This window comes from Corythoichthys intestinalis, chromosome 11 (assembly GCF_030265065.1).
Source record: "Corythoichthys intestinalis isolate RoL2023-P3 chromosome 11, ASM3026506v1, whole genome shotgun sequence".
Taxonomy (NCBI): domain Eukaryota; kingdom Metazoa; phylum Chordata; class Actinopteri; order Syngnathiformes; family Syngnathidae; genus Corythoichthys; species Corythoichthys intestinalis.
Genome location: NC_080405.1, coordinates 13561429 through 13588369, shown reverse-complemented (window position 1 = coordinate 13588369; position 26941 = coordinate 13561429). Strand labels below are relative to the sequence as shown.

Here is a 26941-nt window from a genome sequence, read left to right as displayed (position 1 = left end):
CATAGCGGTTTCATGGCACATTAAGTCACCAAACTATTTTTAATTTGTCCATTTTACCCTGGAGACCCCAGTTTACAGACACCACCCAACCGCTTTTGTTTCAACCCAGCCATAAAATGAAGGTAAGTAATTACTGTATATTTATTTTTAGAAATTTATCATTTTTAGCTTAAAACAATTGATGTCTAATATTTAGTTAAAAAAAAAAACATCTTTATAGAATTATTCACTCGCATATGTTAAACTTTTAAACAAATTACGTCACAATGAAAAACATAGTGTCTGTAAATAGTTCACGGATCTCTCATAACTATCGTTTAATTGTATATATATATATATTTTTTTTTAATATTAAATGAAGAAGAAAAAAAAAGTTTAAAAGGGTAAATATTTGAAAAAGAAAATCTCAACCACTCCATGATGTCTGCGATTTCTGCCTTTCGACCCTTGTTATATTGTCATATTTGACCCAAAAAGTCCAGCTGTGGCCATTCACAGCTGCGTCTTGACACTCGGTGAGACATGCTACACGGAGTTTTTGGATCGAAACAAGGTAAGTACCCGATAATATCTCGTTAAAATCATGGTGTCTTTAATTATGCTCTCCCATGCTCTCACATCAAGTCAGGGTGTCGGGGTTTAAAAAACATAAAAATTAACACCCTCCTGTTCAAAATTTTCCCCCCAGAAAATTGCGATTTTAAGCTTTCAAATGATGTATCACACGTGCATATAGGACAATTTTAAAATCTGATTGATTGATTGATTGATTGATTGATTGATTGATTGATTAATCGTTGCAGACATAGCGGCCATCTGACAATGTGGCCTGTGACAAACATGCGTTCTGCTCTACATGTACATGCGCTAAATGTATATTTTTTAATTGACACTCTTCAGTGCCTTGCAAAAGTATTCACCCCATTGAATCTTGCAACCTTTCGCCACATTTCAGGCTTCAAACATAAAGATATGAAATTTTTAAAATGTGTGATGTCACACATACTGTAAATGTTTTCAAAATGATTAGGAAAAGATTCACTTATCTAAAAAATCATATCAGAGGGTTGCGCGGAAGCTTTTGTAGATGGCAAATTCTACAGTGCCTTGCAAAAGTATTCGGCCCCCTTGAATCTTGCAACCTTTCGCCACATTTCAGGCTTCAAACATAAAGATATGAAATTTAATTTTTTTGTCAAGAATCAACAACAAGTGGGACACAATCGTGAAGTGGAACAATATTTATTGGATAATTTAAACTTTTTTAACAAATAAAAATCTGAAAAGTGGGGCGTGCAATATTATTCGGCCCCTTTACTTTCAGTGCAGCAAACTCACTCCAGACGTTCAGTGAGGATCTCTGAATGATCCAATGTTGTCCTAAATGACCGATGATGATAAATAGAATCCACCTGTGTGTAATCAAGTCTCCGTATAAATGCACCTGCTCTGTGATAGTCTCAGGGTTCTGTTTAAAGTGCAGAGAGCATTATGAAAACCAAGGAACACACCAGGCAGGTCCGAGATACTGTTGTGGAGAAGTTTAAAGCCGGATTTGGATACAAAAAGATTTCCCAAGCTTTAAACATCTCAAGGAGCACTGTGCAAGCCATCATATTGAAATGGAAGGAGCATCAGACCACTGCAAATCTACCAAGGCCCGGCCGTCCTTCCAAACTTTCTTCTCAAACAAGGAGAAAACTGATCAGAGATGCAGCCAAGAGGCCCATGATCACTCTGGATGAACTGCAGAGATCTACTGCTGAGGTGGGAGAGTCTGTCCATAGGACAACAATCAGTCGTACACTGCACAAATCTGGCCTTTATGGAAGAGTGGCAAGAAGAAAGCCATTTCTCAAAGATATCCATAAAAAGTCTCGTTTAAAGTTTGCCACAAGCCACCTGGGAGACACACCAAACATGTGGAAGAAGGTGCTCTGGTCAGATGAAACCAAAATTGAACTTTTTGGCCACAATGCAAAACGATATATTTGGGATAAAAGCAACACAGCTCATCACCATGAACACACCATCCCTACTGTCAAACATGGTAGTGGCAGCATCATGGTTTGGGCCTGCTTTTCTTCAGCAGGGACAGGGAAGATGGTTAAAATTGACGGGAAGATGGATGCAGCCAAATACAGGAACATTCTGGAAGAAAACCTGTTGGTATCTGCACAAGACCTGAGACTGGGACGGAGATTTATCTTCCAACAGGACAATGATCCAAAACATAAAGCAAAATCTACAATGGAATGGTTCAAAAATAAACGTATCCAGGTGTTAGAATGGCCAAGTCAAAGTCCAGACCTGAATCCAATCGAGAATCTGTGGAAAGAGCTGAAGACTGCTGTTCACAAACACTCTCCATCCAACCTGATTCTTGACAAAAAATTAAAGTTTTATATCTTTATGTTTGAAGCTTGAAATGTGGCGAAAGGTTGCAAGGTTCAAGGGGGCCGAATACTTTTGCAAGGCACTGTATGTGTGGAAGACAATCTAAATGACATACAGTGTTGGGCACGTTACTTTAAAAAAGTAATTAGTTATAGTTACTCACTACTTCTTCCAAAAAGTAACTGAGTTAGTAACTGATTACTTTATAGTAAAAGTAACTAGTTACCAGGGAAAGTAACTATTTCCGTTACTTTAAATAGAAGTTGTTGTATGTCAAAGAATTTGAAATTTTCTGAGCAGTATTCAAGTCAGTTGAATAGAGAAGAACGGACAAGTAGTTGTGTTATAGAACCTTGTAATATTTCTAGCACCTCACCAGCAACAGATTTATCCTACACTTGAAGTCCAACAAAAATAAACAGATTTGAATTGCTTACCACAGATGTCGACAAAAGCTTTGCCCCGGGACATAAATAACACTTTACATGCACGTTCTTTCCTTTAATTTCGACCAACTTGAAATAGTGTTTATATCTCCACCTTGTAAAGGACAAATTTTCCTCCGAATGCTCTGCCATCATATCCCTCTGCATCTGTTTTGCGTGTGTGTGTTTGCTGCACGTGCTGTTCCGGTTTGTTTGTGAAAACACTGGCTCTTAAGTACGTGCGCTTTTAGGCTCGAGCGTTTACGTCACAGAATGGGGGATCGCGTGAGATTTGACAACAACGCAGCCATATTGGAAGCAGGTCTGGCTCGCGGGACATTAAACTTTAACTTGCCAGTTCGATAAAGAGACAAACTCGTTACTAAGGCGAAGAACAGATATGTGATCAAACTTAAGGATGTGAACAATGTTGACCCTTACGAGCAAGCCGAAGAAAAATGGAGTAAAGATGTCGACGGGCTTCCACAATTACGCGAAATGGACATTCTGCTGTATTTATTGTTTGGTGTATGTTAGTGATGTGCCCTACTGTGCCGAGGCGCCGATGCGTGTGCCGAGTAAACCAGAAAAAATCTGCAATGCGCGCATCGAGGCATGTGTTGATCACGCTTGTGGCCACGCCCGAAGCCTCGGAAGGCACGTTGCTACATCCGAAGCCTCACGAGACGGGCTTCGTACATCATCGCCAACACATAGTTTCACGGGTGATTCGAAATAAAATGGCGCACCGAGACGACAATGAGCTGACAGGTGACACTGACACACCCAACTCACATCTTCAAACCTCAATTCAATCGGATCCGTTTTGCAATGGACGCACCGTCCACAACGAAAAAGAAGAGAACATCCCCTGTCTGGGATCATTTTGAGCAGTTCTCTCCTAAAAAGGTTCAAATTATAATAACCAGTGCGAATATATATTGTAAATTATTGTGACAAGTTAGTGTATCCCTTGTTTTAATGTATTTCTTCTACTTGATTTTTCAAAAGGTGAAGTGTAAACTTTGTTCTAAAGAACTTTGGTATACCAAGAGAACACTTCATGTATGTTGAGGCATTGTACCCCAGCCTCATCCATCCCTTGCGAAAGACTATTTTCAAAAGAAATCCTATCTCATAAAGAAACTGTTTACAGCCCAAAACTTTGGAAATGCTAGTTTTCCTCAATAAAATGAATGAAAGGTGTGTCTTGTTCCTTGTTTATACTGTATGTCAATGTCTAAAATAAAGCAATCATTCTTTCAAGTAGAGCCTAGATCTTGAGCTCGGGTCGGGCCCAAAATGTCAATCATTTACGTTCGGGTCGGGTCGGGCCGGACTTCTTCTCTCGCTAACTTTTTAAAAATAAATATACTGTATATTTGTACATGGATGTTAAACTAAGGAATACTTGTTATAAAATAAATAGAGAAAGGGCGCTGTCATGAGCCGCAGGAGAGCCAGTGCATTGTTTGCGCACATGCATACGCGAGTCTACAACTCTGCATCCTGATATTTCCTTTTCGAATTTCCATATGGATATTATATTAGTCAAACATCTTTATTATCATTTGTTTCGAGGGCTGGACCTCTTCGTGCAAAGCAGGACATCGTGAAGTTCGTGGTGTTCCTTAAAATGTTCTTATTTTGTTTCAGTGTTCCTTAAGGCAGGTTGTTCTTTTGTGTGTTCTGATCCGAGTCGTTAAAATAATGTCATTTAAAAGTATTTTAGTTTATTTTTGTATATACTGCTGTTCCTCTCCTTGTCAGAGAGGTGCGTCCATGAGAGCACAATATCCCACACAAAAATATATTTAACAAACCTATCCAGTGTTATTTCGTTGTGTACATGCATTTATAATGATCATAAAAGTATGTAGACTATTTAAACATTATGAAAAATTGCGTTTTTTTCTGCCAACTCGAAGGAATTAAAATAAACGTCTGTTGCTGCATTTTGCCAAGGAAATGACGCATGAACTATCCACCTGATAGAACAGACACACAAATATAAAAGATATAAATGTTTATTGAATATGCATTTTACAGTCTTGTTTAACTGGGAGAATTTGTTACAAAAGACAGGCTTTAATTTGTTATCATTATGCACATAGGCGTTGTCACAAATGTGATCACACAAAACACAACCATTTTCCAAGCAGTGCTCTGTCCAGGTCTGACTGACGCATTGCATCCCCGCATTTCTTCCTTCTGGGTCCTCATAAATAAAAAATAAAATTTCGGCTTTTTTTTGGGTTCGGGCATGCAAGTTAAGTTAATTGCTCGGTCTCGGCCTTTAATACACGCGAGCCGGGTCGGGTCGGGCTGGATTTAGGCTCTACTTTCAAGTAACACACGCACATTCATTCACATCGCAACTCCCTGCCCTTTTGACCCCATCAAATCCATGGTATCATTTTAATCACTCTGCGTGTCATTACCTTTATTTTCCACATGATGGCGCAATAGAACAAATTAAGCCTCATGATGCTTCGGCCCAGGAGCGAACCAGTTTGATGGAAAGCCTCATTGCTTCATGATACTTCAGTTTGCCATCACTGGTGTATGTTACTAAACTCATCAGCGATTCCGAAATTACAAATCACTACAAAGCTACAAACAGTTTTGCGGCGGATGGGTGCAGGAACTGCACATTATGACCGCATCAAACGGCAACTCCATCGTTCTTGCAAAGGTAGGTTATGTGTGTTTACTATTTTCATTGCCATTGTAACGGGTACACGCAGGTCCGTTGTGGAGCGTGGAAACCTCCCTGCCCATTCCTTCATGTAAGATAACAAATAAACAGAGCAGAGTAGACTCGCTACAGCTGGTAGTTTCGTCAATTTTTTCAAAGTAAGTAACGCACCGCTTTTGACCATCAGTAACGTTTACGGTGTTGTAATGGCTGAAAAAATAGTTAGATTACTCCGTTACTGAAAAAATAACGCCGTTTTGTAACTGGGTTATTTATAACGGCGTTATTCCTAACACTGATTACTCCTCAAAAAAGTAATCTAGTTACTTTACTGATTACTTTATTATCGAAGTAACTAAGTTACTTTAAAAGTAATTTGTCAGTTACTTTTCCCAATTTTTCTCCCTTTGCTGCCTCAACAGAAAAATTTCATTGCATGTAATTGAATTTTTCAGATAAGGCTTTATATTCGAGTTAGCAGGGGTTTAATGGAGTTGATTTCAACCACCACTGACTTGCGCTAGCTCAGCCACTCCGGAGCCCTGAAACTAACAAATAACTGACAAACTGCACAGAATTTGTTCAAAACAACTCCAACGACTAATTCAACCCCCACTAACTCGAAGATTAAGCCTAATGTCAAAAATTCTGAACTCCCCCTTTAAAATAAAGACCTAGCCGTTAAAATGCTGTCTATAAAAGTTGTAAAGCAATAAGACAAACAACAAAAACAAATGAAATGAACCAGAATCCTACAAAGTATTTCATAATGCATTCAGTATAGGCCAAAAGTTTGGAGACACCTCAAGGGTGGATACTTTGAAGAATGTACAATATAAAACCTGTTTTCAAGAACATAATTCCTCATGTTCATTCATAGTTTTAATATTTTCACAGAGAATTAACAATTGTAGTGAAAATATATATAAAAAACACAAATGATGAGGCGTGTCCAAACTTTTGACACGCTCTTTTGTCCCCCCCCCCCCACACACACACACACAGTCACACTCCGCCTATGGTTACAAACTATAACTATAAAATGTACGTAAAGGCTGGTTACAAACTGTAAAGGTGCCGGCTGTCTCTGTACCTGTTGGCTTTGTTTCGATTTTTGTCGCGTTGTGCTGTAATTCCAAGTGGTTCCTTGAATTAGATGTAGAGTTATTAGCGGTCGACTGCCCTTTTGAGCCAGCGCAAAGTTTGCGATGCACGGAGATATTTTTTGTGTCCAATAAGCAAATGCAGCCGTTTGTGGTTCTTCTCCTACGCCTTCCACTGTTAGCATCCTGAGAGGTAGCCAGTTGTTTGTTAGCCGCCAACAGCGCTCATAGCATGGTAAAACACGTGAGCCGTTTTTTTCCCCCCGATGAGAAAACGTGACATCCAACGGAGATACTTTTGTCATCTTTACTGGACAGGAATGTGAAGTAATGGCTGTATTTCCAGCGAGCAAAGGCATCTATTTGCGGTACATATCCTGCCTTTCACTGTTAGCCTCGCTGCCTCGTCAGAATGCTATGTTGTTGGCTGCCGTGGCAGACAGCGCTCAGCCTCAAACAGCACCGTAAAAAACGTGACCCGTTTTTTTTTTTCCCGATGAGAAATGCTCTTCGTACATGACTACAGTATTCTTCATTCTACATACATTATGAGGGCAAAAACTAAATAGTAACGTACAGGCACTAGGGAAACTAACTTTAATCGGATTACTGTCTTGGAAAAATTAACGCGTTAGATTACTCGTTACTGAAGAAAGTAATCAGATTACAGTAACGCGTTACTTAGTAACGCGCACCGCTGGACTGGCCATCGGGCATACCGGGCATTTGCCCGGTGGGCTGATGGCGATTTTGGGCCGGCCCTGACTTTTAAAAAAAATTTTTCCTAACGGCATTAATCACATTGGTACACAAAACTGGTAGATCGGCCCATCAGTCAAGATTGGTTATGGGCTGGACCAATTACAAACGAGGGCCGATGCCCCCTCCCTCTTGATCAGAGGTATCAGATATACATTAATCAGACATACAGAGAGAGGAGATAAACAAAATGGATAACTACAAGAAAAGGAAAGGAGGCGCGGAAAAAATTAAGAGATAGAAAGAGACAAGCCCTTCATGCGGATGCCGCTAAATGTGTTAAAATAACACAGATGTTTGCCGGTGGCGGAGCTTCCTCTTCAGCGACAGCAGCAACCGCAGGTTACGATGGCGGGGGTGGCCGTCAGGTGGATGAGGGGAAGGGGAGGCAGGAGGAGAGACCCGCGGCCGCCGGCGGTCCGAGTGGAGGGGAATCTGAACTTCAGGTAAGAAGTGTTGAACTGCAGTCTATCTGGTTCAGATTTGAATTAAGCGTGGGTGTAGTTTATTTTCATTGCGCTCGCTAACTCTTAACACCGCCAGTAGTTATAATTAGGCCGTTAAGCAATTTAGCTAGCTGTGCATGCAAACTAACATGATGGGGTTTCTCTCATGCTGGACGGTTTCTATGATGCTATTCTAGTTGTAATTATGTTAGCGCTTAAGTAACTTTATTTTATTAATTTAGTTAGTTAAGTATTATCTCTATTTGGTCGAGCGGACGCGCCGGCGCGTCCGAGCACATAACTTTTTTTTGGTAAGACAACACAGGCAGGATCTAGCCTGGCAGTTTCCATTCAAACTTCTGTCAAAAGTGCGAAATCTCAACTATATGACAGTTTATGAGTGGTCTCAATTGGCCAAGTTAAACCATATTTATGATAAGTCGATCACTCCATACTTTTCATGATTATTTGTTTCACCTTTGAAGAGATTGTGCTATACGGTCGTACAAATTCTGTCATAATGAGTCATGATCTGTTAACGAAAACGGCGATAATCATGTATAATTATCACAATGAACTGAAGTAAAATGTTCGTGTAACAGATTTCACCGCTTGTCAACGGTGTTTTTGATTGCTTATCCGAGTGAGTCGTGTAGCCATCACTCTGACTATGACGTGAAAATGACGAAGCAATCTTCCATTTCTACTGATTACATTATGATCTATAAAGCGATCCATTGATCAAACAATTCTGCCAAAGAGGGAGAATAACTGGTTTATCGATCTCTGGTTTGGTGCAGCAGGCATACCACATGGTAAGTGTATCCACATGGTAAGGACAGGCGAATATCTGGGACCTAAAAGGGGCTCTAGTGGGAGGAAAAATGGCCTCTCTCCCTCTACTGTATAGAATATTGGGACTGGAAGGATGGTGTATGTTTAAGTATATATATACCAACAAGACAGTATGAAAGCATTGTCACAAGAAAGTTTGTTTTCATTCATAGGCTTAATTGTCTTTCCATTAATACCTGGTGGGCCAGTCTCGGCTCAAAATGCCCGGGCCGATTTTTTTGTCCCAGTCCAGCCCTGGTAACGCGTTACTGACAACACTGCTGATGACATACAACTGAAGTCATTATATAACGCAAATAAGGTTGCTTAAAAGTTGGTGGGGACAATTTGAGCATCCTGTAAAGTTGGTAGTGTTTTTAGTTGGTAGTGTTTTGTCCCTACCGTCCCTATGCAAACCTACGCCCTTGGCTTGAGGACAAAAGCAGTAGTGTTCTACCTGAAGGCGCCATTTATATTTATTTTTGTTTTTCCCTGCCCAAAAAGTTTTTTCAGTTTCATTTAATTTATTTATTTAGACAGACAATGTTGAGTGGTCTTAAGACTAATGTTTATTTTTTATTTTTTGCATTCCTGGATAGTTAAGAGATTATTAACAAGTTTATATTTATTGTGTAAATTGTTAATATAAGTTATGTTCAAATATTACAATTGAAATTTGTTAAGTCGTGAAGCGCCGACTCTTCTTTCCAAAATTTATTTTGGTGATCATGTTCTCACCGTGACTTCCGGTGCTCCTCCTCGCACGCGCTTCATGCTCTCCTGTTGTGACAGCGCTGCTGCCAGCGAACGTAGTACTTAGGAGCAGAAGAGGACACGAGCACTCATGGCGTCCTCCGCTTGTGTCTTCGCGTCTCTGTTGATGCTTATTGTAGCGGGACAGCCAGGTCTTGCTGGCCACCCGTTACTTGTCTTTCTCATTGATGGTTTCCGCTACGACTACATGGACGACCTAAACTCACTACCTGGCTTTAAAGACCTAGTGTCCAGAGGGGTGAAAGTGGACTACATGTCGCCGGATTTCCCGAGTTTGTCTTACCCGAACTATTACTCCTTAATGACAGGTAATTCTACTCAATGTCCGAAACTCCGAATCAATGCGTTGTAAATGGGAGAGCCAAGCGTTCAGAGTGCGCAAATTATTGTTTTGAAAAGTTAGAAACATTAAGATTTTGCATTTATTCAATTTTATTTACACAAGAAAATCCAATTTTAGAGATGTCAAATCACATATTTTTGCATATGTGCCCGAGTCACCTGATTTTCAGGATCTGTTGAAAATAAGACCTAATGCTATACCTCGGAAACTTATTAGCGTAATTTTCGCACTATAATGCGCACCTGACTATAAGCTGCCACCCACCAAATTTAGCACGCAAACCATAGGCGGAGAAAAATAATTTTGACCCATTATAAAAATATATTTTTAGTTCATTTCATGCATTTTTGTTGGTTTATTGCTGTACAACTTTTATGGAAATCTTATATATATCTTATATATTTATCTTATCTATCCTATATAGCAAAGTCAATTTCATGCAAAGACACTTTTCGGCCACCGGGGGGGGCGTGGCCCCTGGCCCCCCCCTTCAACTACACGTATGACGAAAACGGCATTTATTCATAGATAAGTACTGGACTATAAGCCGCAGCTGTCCTCACTGTATTATGTGATATTTACACCAAAAGATAATAACCGGTAACACTGAATTTGACAGCGGCGTCATACGACTATCAAAAGACCAAATGAACCACCAAGAAGCTTTAAACCAATTGGGTGCAAAGCTTCATTCTAGGGCTGCAGCTATCGATTAGAAGTCGATTAATTGATGAATTAGTTCGAATAATCGAGTAATCTTATAAGGAACATAAGAATTAAAATAACTGAGCTGAGCTTCAAACGGTATGATAACAAAAGAACAATTGTCTAACTTACATAGCAAAAGTCCGCTAGCGTAAATGGTATAAAATGTTAACTTTTTTTTTTTTACAATGCTCTTAACAAATGATTCAGACACATATTCCCCCCAAAAAAATGGCTAAGTATACCTGTAAACTAAATTACAAATTAATAATAAAAAAAAAAAAAAAAAAAAAAAAAAAAAACATTAGCTTCAACAAAAACTTAGACAACAAACTTAAACAAAAGCTTATGCAGGGAGCAGCTGAATTCAGCCATGTGAAATGAGGCAGACTAGAGGGCAGTGTATCCACCCAAAACAATAAAACTAAATGCAAACACTTTCAAAACAAACCATTACAACACTACTTTAATTGAAAGAATACCCGAAGCAGCAAAATTTGATTCGAATCATTTTTTTTCTAATTGAATACTCGAGTTAATTGATTAATCGTTGCAGCACTACTTTATTCCTTCAAGAAGCTTCATTTGGCCATCACTGCTCCCTTGGGGGGGACAGTCAACCGCATCCCCTATCAATACTGTTTTTGTCTAACATGCCTCCTAGCATGCATTGCATTGCTACAGATGTAAATAACAATCAAAATTCATATTCTGTGCTAATTATTTCTTCAGTTAATGTTCCAGTTGTTTCATTAATTGCTAGTTATGGTATTTGGTAACACTTTATTTGACAGTGGAGTCATAATACTGTCATTAGACAATCATAATTATGACATGACACTTTCATGAGCATTAATGAATTCTTATAACAGATGTCATTTGGTGTTATCCGGCAAATTATCTTACTTTTGAATGGAAGTAAAACATCCAGGGCAGGACATAAATGGAGTTTGTGACATAATTTGCAGGATGACACTTAATGACATTAGCATTCAGTAATGCCCATGATAGTGTCATGTCATAATTATGACATCTTATGACAAAATTATGACGCAGCTGTCAAATAAAGTGTTACCTATTAACCCAAATAAATCAGCAAATAAGCCGCACTGGACTATAAGCTGCAGGATTCCAAATAAAGGAAAAAAGTAGAGGTTTACAGTCAGAAAATTACGGTAATTGTATTTTTCCACCAATTTTGAATAAAGATATCCCAAAGTTGTAACCAAATAAGAGGGTTTTTGGTATAGCAGTGGTTTCAACGAAGTGGGGGAAAAAATCAAATAAAAAATCCTAGGGATGTACAGAAAGCAAAATTCTTGGCTATAACAGAAAAACGAATATTGGAAACACCTGGCCGAAAAACCGAAAGTGATCCCTCACTACTTCAGTCCATCGAGTTTTTTTTTTTTTTCCCAATTAAATAATTAAATAAATGAACAAATAAATACAATATTTTATAGAGATGATCCAATCATGTACAACCTCTCACCTCTCCCTCCAACTGCTTTTCTGGCTCACCATGCAGCTGCTTATTAAAGTTAACATTGGGTGATAGCCCTGAAGCTTTGATTTTACCAGAGAAGCTTAGGAGAGCTACCTTTGAAAAGCACCGAATGTATGAGCTCGTTGAGCTTGTTAAACACTAGCGGTATGGTGTGCTGTGGCAACTCATTGTGTGTGTGTAAGTGAGCAGCGTAAGCGGATTTGGGTGGATTCACTCAATGAAGCATTTCATAAAGACATGCATTTTGCTCTGTTATTCTTGTTTAAAATGAATTCGGTGGGACAGTAAGATGTTTAAAACTTTTTTTTTTTCCTAGTAATGTCCTACTTCCTTCTACTTCGTGGATTTTCGATTATCACGGGGGGGAGGTCCTCACTAACCACGAAAAAACGAGGGATCACTGTAATACACATGTGTATACAATTCATTTTTCATTGGAAAAAGAAATATATATTTTATTATTTCCCGATTAATGCCCTTTGCCTCGGAAATATGGTCCCTTCTCACAAAGCATCTTCCAAAATGTTCTACAATCACCGAGGCTCGAAAAATGTTGTTTGAAGGGTGCAGTTTCACAGTGAGATTTTGAAAAATAAACATCTCTGTGAAAGTGCACTCCTGTGGAAAGAAACGTCATCATATTCAAGTTCAAAGACTGATATTTATATATGAGATGAAAATAGCCCTGTGAGAAGTTCATAGCAAAGTTAATTGAAAGTTCGTATTATTTAAAGAATATTTGAGAATTTTAAAAAAATAATATAACTATGCAATTTTTTCACCCTTCCTATTAAAAGAATCTGAATCGAGACTCGTTTGGAACCGGAATCGAAACGTGGAATCGGAATCGGAACGGTCCAAAATCAAACGATACCCACCCCTAGCTAGCCTGCATGATAGATTATGTTGTACCCAATAATAACAGAGTGCCTTATGAATGTGTAAAATACAGAAATTATCTAGGACTACACCCTTTATTACGGTGTGCCGTATGGTCATGAAAATATGGTATGTTTACCTATTTAGTTTTACAGAAATAAACTTATTTAAAAAATAAAATTGGTCATCCATTGTGATAAATTGAGCCACAGTATTTTGGGTGTGATTTTCTGTTTGTGCTGTCGCTGTACTTGGTTTTTTTTTTTTTTTTTTTTTTTTTTTTGAGTAATGTAAACAAAATCTATATTCTCTATGTACTCACTGGGAAATCTTAAAGGAACACAAAATTGATTTACTTTCTGTGATCAATGACCTATCCTTCATGGATGGCAATAAGTGGCTAAAATACAAAGGTTTATTGTTCCTTCTTAATTGTTCTGCCTGCCGCTATGCCACTGGTGGATGAAACGAACAAAGATGCACTATATTTGCAATTACTAAATAATACTATTCTTTTCTTCCAAATGAACTCATTGGCTGCAATTAACGGTGATGGATGTCTAATCCATTTGAACCACTGCCAAGCCTTTCAGTTCAAAGTTATTGTACATCTATCACTTGCTATATACTGGCGCACCAATCTTGTTGGTGGCAGTCGATGTATATTTGTGATCAAAAACAAATATAGGCCGGTATAAAATGAAATGAAAATAATTTATATTTTGTGGCTTTTCCTTACTTCACGTGTTAAATACAATTACTAAAAGCGACACAAACTGTCTGGCAGCACATTGGATGTGTTTTCATGTGTATAATAGTTTTGTTTTTCTACGCTTCCAACACTTATATTAAGAGTAACTTCAAATTCTACTGCAAAGTGTGTCCGGCCATTCTTTTTTTAGTTCATTCTTTCCCTTTTTCCCCTTTTTTTTTTATATAAATGAAACAATTGGACAATACTTTGAAAGGCTTTCATGACTGCAAAGGTGTTGGCTATGCATTATGCATTGATGCTCTTTGTGAGAAAGGGCAAGCGTTTTACAGCGGGTGGGATGCCTATATCCCTTTTTGTGTGTGTTTAGAAAAAGTTGGGCCAGTAGCCAGAGGTGGGTAGTAACGCGTTGCATTTACTCTTTTACATTGACTTGAGTATCAAAAGATGGACGATGGACTGTCTCTTCCTCGGCTCTAAAATAGTAGCAATATTCATTTAATTAGCAATTAAATTTCGTCATGTTTCCAGTTTAATTTTGCTATTTCCAGTTTGCCATGTTGATAATTGTGATGTTTGTTTACCGCGCTTCGTCTTACTGCGAAGAAAGAGGTAATGACGATCGGCCCGCCATGATATATGGCGGAAAACACTCAGGTGACTGGAAGTTCCTTTCTGAGACCCCCAATTTGGCCAACTTTTAAAGCTGTCCGATATGCATGTGTGATACATCATTGGAAAGCTTAAAATCTCAATTTTCTGGAGGAAGAAAAATTTTGAACAGGAGGGCATTTAAATATAAATACAAATTTTAACCAGCAAAACCCTATCTGGAGGTGAGAGCACGCGGGAGCAGAATTAAAGACGCCATGACTTTAACGAGATATTATCGCGTACTTACCTTGTTTCAATCCAAAACTCCATGTAGCACGTATCACTAAGTGTCAAGACACAACTGTGAATGGCTGGATTTTATGGGTGAAACATGGTAATATAACAAGGGTCGCGATACAGATATCGCAGACATCAAGGAGTGGTCGAGATTTTCTTTTCCATATATTTACCCTTTTAATTGTTTTTTTTTTTTTTTTTTTTTTTGGTCTTTGTTTGGATCGATTATTTATCATCAACATATCGGCAAAAATTCACAAAAATACAATTAAGCAATAGTTATGAGGTAGATATCCGTGACTTTTTTACAGACACCATTTTTTTCATTGTGATGTCATTTGTTGATTTTTTAAAGTCATTTTTTTTAAATGAAATATTAGACATCAATTAATGATTCTAATCTAAAAATAACAGACATTTTGAATAAGAAATATAATGAATTACCTTAGTTTTATGGCTGGGTTGAAACAAAAGCGGTTGCACGACGTCTGTAAACGGGGGTTTCCAGGGTAAAACGGACAAATTAAAAATAGTTTGGGGGCTTAATGCGTCATGAATCTGCTATGGCAGCATATACACATATTGTTCTATCAAACACAACAGTTGTTTTGGCTTAAAATACAGCAGTTTCTTTTAAAGAGGACTGCAAGAGCAGAAACTGCTTTTTCAGTGTTGTCTGTGTTTTCCGCCATATACGTCATCAGCCTTCGCGTTGTGACCGAGAAATTAACCGGATGCTTTCATACATGTTGCGTCCCGGTTACGTCCCGGACATTATACTAAGACAGGACCTGGTTAATGTTCGTGTCAGTCGCACCGGAAAATTCCTTTCAGACATGAGGGCTACCTGTTTAAATCTCGGGACTTAATTGGAGTCCAGTGTCCAGCCACCTCTCATAAGTACAGTATCTTATATTTTACTTTATTTTATTAATATGGACATGTTATTGGATAGTTAATTTTTAGATTTAGGAGGAATTTCCCTCGGAAATTCAGGTTATGTTGCCAGCGTAGAACTGGAACTCGGTCGTAACCTGGGGACTACCTGTACAAAGATTAAGTTTGAAAATAATACTAATTGAGATCAGAAGATATGAAAAGAAAAATGTGATTATTTATTGTCCAGATCACTGAGCCTTAAGCCCCTTTCACATACACCTGACCAAACGGGCAGCCATTATATGTGAAAGCAATTTCCCGGGTCGACTGACACGGAGATGACATGGACATTTACTGAGTCGCGTCTAGATGAGTTCCAAAAAATTGATTATTACATGCATCGCGATTCGACACGTGATGATTCGATTACGATTCATAAGGGCTCAAAAACGTTGATTTTCCCTCATAACTTTATGACAGCCGCTCGTAGCGGAACGAAATTCAAGACATGTCTGCCGCCCGGACACCTTTAACGGACGCACGCACAACGTTTTAATGGCTGCTGCCTCTAACTGAGCAACAGATTTACTCTTTTTCAAAAGACTGGAAAATAAATTTGTGTATGAGACAGGCAGGGACCTGGCAGTCGCTCTTCTGTGCGCAAGTTATTTTTTAGAGCGAGAGGGGAAGAGAAATAGTTCTTTGCTCCTTGTCTTTCAGATGTCCAGCATTAGTTTCAAGTCATGTCAATTGAAAAATGTCCTGAGTGTGTCGCTAAGACCCGTGTGCGTCTACAAGAGGTGAGTACACGAACCCTCTTGTACTGTTTAGCCTTTATTGTTCTTGTTTTTGAGGTGTTAATAGTTAGCACCAAGCGCTAAGCTAATTAGCTAATTCGCTAACGTGTATTTCATATGCAGAACGTGTAAAACCATGGTTAAGTACAGCGGTAACACTACAAACATGCGAAACAGTGCAGAAATCTGTGAAACCAAAGTATATTGGTTAAAAGAAGGCTTATTTCTAAAGACACTTTGTTTCCAGAAAATGGAATTCATTCCACCTGTGTAAATTTTATTGTATTGTTGAGTGAAATAAGTACTCCCTTTAAAATGGTTAATGTTTTTGCCCTTTCTTGTAAAAATAAATAAATAAATAAACAGCTTAAGGGCAGCTTTTTGTTGTATGGGCATGTCTCCATTGTTCCTGTTAAATCATTAGGATATTTTAAATAAATAATGGACAACATTTTTTTTGTCTACTTTATTAATAAGTAATATACGATACATCGATAATCGTGATAACCGTGATCATCGCCAATACCTTGATCACATTCAAGAATCGGATCGTAGCACCCTGAATCGTAATCGAATCGAATCATGGGGTACCTAGGATGGCACATCCCTAGTTGTGTCTTAGTATAATGCCTGGGACTTTCCCAGGAAGTGGTGTGTGTGAAAGCAGGCATTAAATGCACGGGTCACAGCACGACGGCTGATGAGGTAAATATCATGGCGGGCCGATCGTCACTTCCTCTTTCTTCGCAGTAAGACGAAATGCGGTAAACAATCATCGCAATTATCAACATAGCAAGCTGGAAATAGCTAAATTAAACTGAAAACATAACGAAATTAATTTGCTACTGGATCGTAGAGCTGAGGAAGAGAGTCCATCATCCATCTTTGGAAATGCGTGGTTTATTTTGTTGCCAATGTTAGGGTTGGCAACTGCGGAAACAAGGTTGTACCTCAAAGCAGAAAACAATGGAGGGAAGCGTTCAAGTGTTAAATACAAATTAAATACAAACAAAAATACACGCGATCGCGGAAAGGGGGGAATAACACAATGGGTCTGTGACCGTAGTTCGACGGGGATCAATAATACTAACCTAAGCGGTAGGCAGAGAGCCGATAAGAAAACAAAACAAATACACTCAAATACCAGCACAATGTAGGGGATTTCAAAACAAGGGCGGCAGCAGGCCCGGATCTAGGTTTACCCACCAGAGTGGGCACTAAGAAAACTTGAGGGGGCACCCCCAATGCAGGCTTTTTTTTACCCTCTGCATTTCTCCGGGCTTGGGACCGGCACAAGTAGGACACTGGCTTGTGTCCTGTTGAGGCTGCATTAATTTTTATTTATTTATTTTTTCCATTCATCTATCTATTTATTCTCGCAGTCGACGTGATGTCACGATGACGTCATCTCGCATTGCAACGTGTCACCATTTTGAGATGGGGGCAAGCACAGATAAACATCTGTAGACAAACGGCTAAAATTCATATATTTCAGCTGTGTTTTGCATTATTGTGTTTGCATTATTATCACGAGTCACTGCCGAAAGACGCGAGGAGGCGATACGACTTAAAATTAGCGTGTATTGGCCTGCAAATCTGCCCATACAAAGTCGCAGCTGATAGCTGGAAAAACAATCCAAAGGAATGGCCTGCAGTGGAGTTCGGAAACATCTACAACTACTTCATAAAGTCACCCAGTAAGTTGACCTTTATCAATTACGTGGAATATGTACTGTGTGGAACTAAGAAAACTGGTAGTATATACGGAGTGATTATTTCTGCCGTAACCGATAATTTGCCTCCAAGCGTTATTTAGCCGTGAACACGTCACGGCAAAATAACCAATTCCCACCAGGCCAATAATATACCGATCGACCGATCAGAGCAGTTCACGGCAAAAGAAAAATAACGCTTTGAGAGTTGTCGGTTACGGTAATAATAACCACTGCCTATTCTATTGAATCCTAGCAGCTAATTGGGGAAAAAAATCGATTCAAGTTTACTCACCACTAATAAAATGTCGGTTGCAAACGTAAATGTGCCTGGATTTAGGTTCCCACTGGCGAAAATGGTCCACGGTACCGCCTTCTTTTACTGTTCCTCGATTGATTGCTTTCAGCCATTTGCTTGTCGTTTTCTTCTCACGAGGAAGAATGAAGAACTTCAAATGTGGCTCCGAACTCTTCCTTGTGTTACAACCAGCAACACGGCAACTTTTAGTCATTCCGACGGAAAAAAAGTCCGCAAATAAGACAAAAGTTCAACACGTTTGTACTACATTGCACGACAGAGCAACTGCTTGTGACTCGTGTTTTGCCCCCATTTCAATATGGCGACGCTTTGTTGTGGCTGGTGACGTCATTAATGCCCGGATGTCCGACTGCGAGAATGTGTCTGGAGAAGAGAGAGGAAGCGTGCGGATAACAAACGAGGTTGGAAAAACACCTTGTTTTGGTGATTGCTTGTTCGGCGTGGTTGCGGCCAACAGTAACCGTTAATCCTGCAATAAAAAAACAGGTTAGACCAACTCTCCGTGCGTTCTCTATATCCAGTGCGACGCTCCAATAAATATTCCTGACTGTGCCGTCACAATAGTCGTGGCTACGGACACCTTTCTCGTATGAACGACTCTGCAGACGTGGCTTTGTCTAAGCAGGTTTATTAAAACTCAAAAGGGTGAAACTAAAGAAAACAGACAAAACAACACCATCAAAATATGCACAATATATGAAATCGCATATGTACTGCCCTATCTGTAGCAAACTGCATATGAAAATATGAATAAACAATTAGTAGAGCGTCCGAGACTTGCCGACCCTCTAACTCGTGGGTAATTAGCATATCACAAGTTTCATGCTAAGTGAGTCTGTCTCACTTTTTTGCACTGAAGTACACACAGTTCACATATTTACGTTTTTAAACGCATTTAAACAATACATACCGGCGATGCAACCTCAAATTCAAGGCAAAGTGGTCACAGAGGCGGCGTGAACTGACTGCGGCCGTCGTCGTGTGATTCTCTACTGAACAACGTCTCTTCCGTGTTGCAGTTTCTTTCAAATAAAGTGCGCATGAGATGCAGTAAATTAAGGCGTCCACTAGATGATGCTAATAAAACGTAAAAGCAATAAAACTCAGGTATTCAATCACAAAACCCAACAATCTTTTATGCATAACAGAACACCGACATTTTGATTGGGTGGGCACGACTCACGTCTGGGTGGGCCGTGCCCACCCCGGCCCCCCCATAGATCCGGCCCCGGGCGGCAGACGAACAAGCTAGCAAATGCACGAAATTCGAGAGTATAGGGTGTCGAATGGCACCCAGCAAGTTAATATCTCGGCACCCTTCTCTTGGATCGCGTGGGCTTCAATACAGTCTTGATAAGCTTGAATTGTCTGCAGGTTCATTGTCGGGAACGCTCCCACAGCTGGCTCTGTAAAAAAACACAATCTCACCAAAACAATGTGATAGCTGATGCCGGTCAAAAGTAATGTCCGGGTTATAAAATCGCGCCACCAGCCCTCCCCGCACATAGAGCGCCGAGTGAGCAACACGGGACAAGTCTGTGAAACTGTCCAACCCGCGTCAATCCCAGGATATCTCTCCATGCATGAAAGCAATGACGCGAGTAAATCCTGCGTCATATTACATGGGAATTTACCAGGATATGTTTGTGAAAGGGGCTTTAGTTAAGTTAAGTTACTGTATATGTAAAGGTGCTAGCTATTCCTGGACTTTCCTGTCACTATGTGATGTTATTTCGAAAGGCTGCTGGAGCTTTTGGTATTGCGTGCTCATTGACAACATTTGAGCAGAGAGGTTCAAACTACTATCACACTGCATGCATACCTGTGTCCTGCCAGCTGGCACTCAGCACTGCATGAGAGCTGGGTGGAAGAGGAGAAGGAGGAGGTACGGCAGGGGATCAGCAAAGGGCACATTTCTCACAAGAACTTAGATAAATGTCAGCCAGATAGCAAAACACTTGGAAACATTTTCACTTTTTAGTAGACGGACAAATGGAATAAAAAATGGGTTCCATTTAAAAAAAAAAAAAAAAAGGTCACTTTTCTCATCCTGGGCAAATTGGAAAGTGCTTAAGCAACTCCTGGTTCTAGCTGTGCACGTGCCCGGAAATGAACTTTTTATGACACCTGACAAGGACAAAAGTTTAACTTTTCTTTGTAGTGCTTCATATGGACTATTTTTTTTATTGGATGTACTACCTTTGATGTAACTGATCTAAAGGGATGCCGATGGAACACACATGCAGTAATACATGATGGAGTGCAATGTTTGACATCACTAAACATCAAATTTAGACATTTTACTGTTACTTTACTGCTCTTTATCCTCATTGAACCAGACTTTGCTAATCTTGATTGATCTTAAATGCCTGGAATGATTAAACATAAACAGCCTTTTATGGTCTTTATCCTCATTGAACCAGACTTTGTTAATCTTGATTGATCTTAAATGCCTGGAATCATTAAATATAAACAGTTCTTTACAGCACTAAAAGGCACACTTAAAATCATTTTCTCCCCCCCGAAGATTGAATTCTGGGTGTGCTTAATGACCTTGAGCCAATTTTATTGGTGCTCAAGACATACATTCATCATTTATCAACAAATCACAAATTCAGTACATTTATGCACCTCATAATCAGGTGCGCCTTATAGTCTGAAAAATTCAGGAATAAAAAATTGTACCAATGTGACCTTCGTGCCCAATACGGTGTAAAATGAACAGGTCTCGTGACGTACGTAAAACATCATCAAATCTTTATAGATGTTTGACGGGGGGGTTCTAGTGGATCATTGTAAAGGGAAGTAAACGATTTTAAAGTCTGACTTATATTACCGTGTAATTGTAGTCAGAAGATCGCTGTTCAATAGTCAAGGGCTCATGTCAATTTTGATGTACAGAACTGTTACAATATCTCACTAAGGCATAAAGCAGAACATTTTGATGCATGGAAAAATGAAGACAATTTGTTGGACATACTGTATATCAAGGGTGTAGGTTTGGTCTCAGCATTGGTAGGGACGATATAACAGCATAACCTGCATGTACGCTTTTTGCTTGGGATGGAACATTAGTAAGCCCAGATTGGGTGAACAGGGGTCAGAGCTACATTTCTCACGAATATGAACCAAATTAATTTATATGCTAAATCAGGGGTACTCATTACGTCGATCACGATCGACCAGTTGTTTGCAACAGTAGTATGGGTAGCTTGTGGCATCCCCAAAAACCCCCGTTTCTTTCTTTTTAAGTACATAGTTAATTATGATTATGTTGTGTTGTGTGAGCAACATTTCAGGTTATGCTGCACCTGTCTTTCTCTAAGCAGCGTTTTGCTCACATTTTACTGGTTCTATAGTCTCCAGCAGTGTTCACTACATTTTTCACAGTTTAATTAACGTTAACAGTAGAAAACACAAACAGAAAGACACTTCTCGATAAGCAGCTTCCTACTCGAGTTTTGCAGGTTAACAAGTTCACCCAGTTTAATGTATGTGAACTCTGATGCAGGTCGGACTTTCAAGTAGCAAAATTAGTGGTGTGTTTCCCACCTAAACAACACTGACTTATTTTTAAATTACTTACAGTGGCTGCTGCTGGCCGAAAAAAACTTCTAATATCCCTTGTCTTTGAAGGGGGTGGAGGAGACGGCATGTTGTGGACATGTATTCCTATCGGGGCTGTGTGAGTGTGAACATGCGTGTGTGTCGGGGGTGGGTCAAATCATCAGCCAATCAAATGTGCGTTTGATGGGAGGGGGAGGAATGGACTCCACATTCAGCAAGTGAAAAGGGGTAAATGTAATTTTGAACATAATGAAAATAATTCACTTAATATTGGTGGGGTCAATTCTTTTCTTACAACAAATGGGAAGACAATCTAAATCTCCTGTATAACTGAACTCATTATATAATGAAACCACAAACCTACGCCCTTTCAATATACAGTATGTACTTTTGTTGCTATTCATATAAGATTTACTAGAAAATTTTTGTTGTTGTTTTTTTTTTTTGCTCCAAAAGGCAAACAATTTACGATGCTTTGTTCTTCAGGATTTCACCAGAACCTTTAATGGTTTATTTTTGCAGCCTTTTTGGTGCTCATCAGATCCGTGCACTAGTGACACAGTGAAGAAACAGATAGACTCAGATAGAAAAACTGCAAAGAAAACTATCTAAATACGATATGATATTACAATTCAGCCACCAAATACAAGGTAGCAAAATTAAAACTTTGTTTGACACGCAGAAAAAGATTAGATTGTAAAGGGTAATAAAATGATACTTTATATTTATTCATGTATGTGTCTGTGTCTGCTGTGATTCACTGCTCAGCCTTCGCCGCGTACAGACGCACTCTGAAGCACTCTCTTAACTTAACCGATAAGCGGTCAGGGCCAGCAAGCTCGACTCCCAGTATGGCTCCAAAGAATTTGAAACCTGGAGACTTGGATGAAATAAAATCCTCCATACAGAAGTTGGAGGTCTCCTTGACTGGCTTGATTCAAAACCAGAATCAAGAAATCGTCAGAGAGCTCCATTTAATTTGCGTTGAAAACGAGAAACTCAAGCAGGCGGTCGAGGAGAGAGATGTTTGCATCAAGAAGCTGGAAATTTTGGCTGACGATCTCGACCAGTGCCGACGCGCAAATGAGCTCATCATTTCTGGATTACAACTGATGCCTGGCCCAGGGGACACAGTGGCGCAACTGGCAATTGCTAAGCTGAAAGAGTATGGAATAAACATGGAATCGCTGGACATCCGTCGCTGCCTTCTGCTCCCATCTGGGGGGAGAGGACCGGCGACGGTGCTCATGAAGCTGGCATACCACAAGACCAAGACTGCCCTGCTTAACCAGCGCCGCCACCTGAAAGGGTCGAAGATTTTTTTGAATGACAACTTAACTCGCCGAAATGCCGAAATTGCAAAAAAAGCACGTCAGCTCAAGAAAGCTGGGAAAACAGCCAACACCTGGGTCTCGGATTGCAGGATCCTTGTCAAGACGCAAGATATGAAGATAAGAGCTATTACGAGTCTTGACCAACTGACTACAATAGCTGGATAACTGTAAATACTACACAGCCGACCAGTATAACAACTCGTGGATGTGGACGGGAGCTGAAACTTATCAATGGCAGGAGTTACAAGAATCTTGAACACATTAAGGATTATCTACTAAAGACAACAACGGCTCTGACTTTAATTTGCACGGATATAACATGACACAAAAGTATCGAACATCTAAGGGGGAGGGGGTGTTGCAATTATGATTGACAATCTCCTGGAATGTATTGCAATTGAACTCCTAATCCCCAATTGTAAAAACACAATTATCTGCTGTGTCTACCGAGCTCCTGATTCAAATGTCTAGTTTACTGAGTATATGGAAAAGATACTGTATAAAATGAATAATTAACATATGTGAATAAGAATAATAATGTTTTCGTTGTGGAGACATTAATCTTGGTATAAAATATGCAAAGCATATTGCTTTTACTGCTTTTTAGACCTAGACATAGGCCATGTCTACACCTAGCTGGCTTTTTCTTTTTTTTTTTAAAACCGAGGATCCGGCCCTAATACGTCGGGAAAAATAATTACATCCACACCAGCACGTTCGTAGCAAAAAAAGCTTCCACAGCCAACCGCATTCATTCATTTTTAAGTACATTCATAACAATGGGCGAAAAATAATTGCCCCTAAAACCCCCATCCTTCGCATGTGTTCTTCAATATGAAGTACTGCGAGAGTTTGAAAATAACCTGTGTAATTTACTCCAAATGTAAACATTGGTCTCATGTGTGATGTAGGGACAAAGTTTGTTGCAGTCAGTGACATTTCCACAGATAAATCTTCAGTTATTAGAGTCCACATGATGGCGCCACAAACGCAGAATTTGCAAATCTTCACTCTGCACGAAGTTTTCAAGAACCCTCCTTTAAATACGCTTGTGGATGATAGGCCAAACAATCGAAAAAGTTTTTCTTTTTGCCAAATGCCCTGCTACGTGTAGACGTGGCCAAAGACAGAAATTAACATCTTCGGCGGGATTCAATAAGCTTCGGCTTCTCCCATCTGCCCTTTTCTTATTGGGCTGAATTAAATGTAAACACATAAATGCTGTATGTGTGTTTGGATTTGTCATGCGAATTAAAAAGACAAACACGCACCAGTAAGAGTGGGGTGTGGAGAGCCTTCAAATTGATTCTTGAAGATGCTACAGAAACCTATGTCGGCTTCGCTGAATGTAACGAATGTGGTGCTTTGCTCTCATGAGAGCAGAAAGATTGGCACCTCGACACTGATCAGGCATTTAAAAAACTACTGGCAGAAATGATGATCTTCACATATCTGTATTATCATTTGTTTCGAGGACCGCACCTCTTCGTGCTAAGCAACATCACAGACAAGTGCGTTGACTTTCGCTGTCAGGACCTCAGATCATTTTCATTAGTTACTAGCAAAGGTTTCAAAAGTCTGGCCCAAGAACTGATCAATGTTGTGTCAACTTTTGGCTGCGTACCTGTCGACTCGGTCCTGCCCCACTACTCCACGGTTTCCTCCTTCTCCGGAGTCCTCACATATAAAACATAAAATTTCGGGTTTGTTTCAGGCTACAGCCTGCAAATTAAGTTAATTGATTGGGTCGGGCTTTAATATGCGCGGACCCCGGTCGGGCTGGATTTTTTTGGCCCGATTTTACCTCTACTGTGGGTCCAAGAACATCAGGTTCCCTAAACAAGAGATACTGTATGCATGATTGTTCCAGTCTACCTATCATGGCACCTAGAGTATAATCTCTACAATTGATTGGCAACCAATCCCGATGTTCTCACAGAAACAAAGTGAGACTGAATCTAGCTCAAGCATACCGTAGTGAGGATTAAGTGCAAGTAAGTAAATGAATGGATGACTTCTCCGAAGAAGGAGGTGGCATGTTTTAGCTGGCCAAAATGTTGGAGCCCCCCAATTTAAACTTTGCGTGGCGTTTTCCCACGCTAGTGAGCTCTAAAACAACAATCTGTTCAGCCAATAGCATACAAGCAGCGAAGCCTGTTCCATTGTTTATTTGCTGATCTGTTATTTCTACTGAACTCACACACAGGCACATATAGAAAGCAGTATTTTCATGGTGTCGTTTGGCTAGCAGAAAATGTTGATGCTGTTTTCAATAAATGAAGTTACTGCCAAAATAAAAGGGCTTAACTTTTAAAAAACTTTAATTAAGCCGTAGGCATAATTCATAGGTTGACCATGTGACTGGATTATGTTGAAAAGAGGATCAGTGGTATCCAAATTATGGCTATGGTTACTGATGTCAAACTCAAGGCAAAGGGGTCAGATCTGGCCCACCACATCATTTTGTGTGGCCCGTAATCATCATCAAATCATTAGCATTAACTTATGTTTCCTGCCAAATTACAAAATTATTGTCACTTTTAGCCATTTTTGTTAAAGGTCTTTCAATAATAATTGTGAATGAATAATTGTTCAATAAAAATATTCTACTACCTTCTGATTTCACAATTTGATAACATTCAATTTGTTGTGTATATGTAATAATTTAAGATGGTCAAACATTTTTATGGGTTCAGTCAAACCACATTCCAAAATGAGTTTGACAGCTCTGGCCTAGGCATTTTAATCCCATTATGAGTTTCTTTAGCGCTCTGTGTTGTGTAGCAGTAGCTGTCTGGCTAACTGGCATTCAGATGGGTGGAAATATTGGAATCCAAGTCATTCCCATTGAAGGCAATGCATGGACATTGATTGATTGATGGGCATTTGCCATTATGTTCACAGTATGTGAACTTCATAAGTTGCAATTGTCAATAATATTCAAATGTATCAGATCTTGCCAAAGAGCACAAGATTTTCACAAATAATGCAGTCACAACTTTTCTATTCGTATGAATGAAAATACAGTAACATCAGTAAACAGTGTGAATGATGATGTTTTGCTACACTTTCTGTTCAATGTCAAAGTCAACTCAGTAAAGATAGCGCTTGTTTTGATTTTGATTCTTGAAGAACAGATTGTACAGCTGCCCAATACTTCTGGTAGCATACGTGTACAATGCTATTAAAGATCACTTAAAATGTACTTTATTCCATTCCCTTGGTTAATATGTTTGTTTGTTTGTCTGTGGGGCCCTTGAAAGAAAAAGTTTGGACACCCCAGTGCAAGGGCGTAGGTTTGCATAGGGACGGTAGGGACATAACACTACGAACTTTTCAGGATGCTCAAATTGTCCCCACCAACTTTTAAGCAACCTTATTTTCATTATATAATGAGTTCAGTTATAAAGGTAATCTAGATTGTCTTCCCATATTTTGTAAGAATAGAATTGACCCTACCATTATTTTGTGAATTATTTTCATTATGTTCAGACTTCTTTTTGGTTTGCACAGGGACGGTAGGGACATAACACTACCAACTTTTCAGGATGCTCAAATTGTCCCCACCAACTTTTATGCTGTCTTATTTGCATTATACAATGAGTGGAGTTATATGGGTAATTTTGATTGTCTTCCCATATGTTGTAAGGATAAAATAGACCCTACCATTCCTAAGTGAATTATTTTCTTTATGTTCAAACCTATATTTATCCCTTTTCACTTGCTGAATGTGCCGGTCCATTTTTTCCTCCCCTTAAACACACCTTTGATTGGCTGATGACAGACACATGGACACACACACGCGCTCACACAACCTCGATGACAGGAATACAACATGCAGCGTCCTCCACCTCCTTCAA

At 39.4% G+C, this 26941-nt stretch overlaps 1 protein-coding gene across 1 annotated transcript in view; it reads left to right on the top strand.

Moving 5' to 3' along the window:
• Nucleotides 1-9437: 9437 nt before the first annotated feature.
• enpp6 (ectonucleotide pyrophosphatase/phosphodiesterase 6) overlaps nt 9438-26941 on the top strand; it is a 28962-nt gene continuing 11458 nt past the window's right edge. Inside the window, exon 1 of the mRNA XM_057850705.1 lies at nt 9438-9744. Within this exon, the coding sequence (XP_057706688.1) occupies nt 9507-9744 (238 nt within the window). The 5' untranslated portion in view covers nt 9438-9506. The remainder of the gene's footprint in view (nt 9745-26941) is intronic.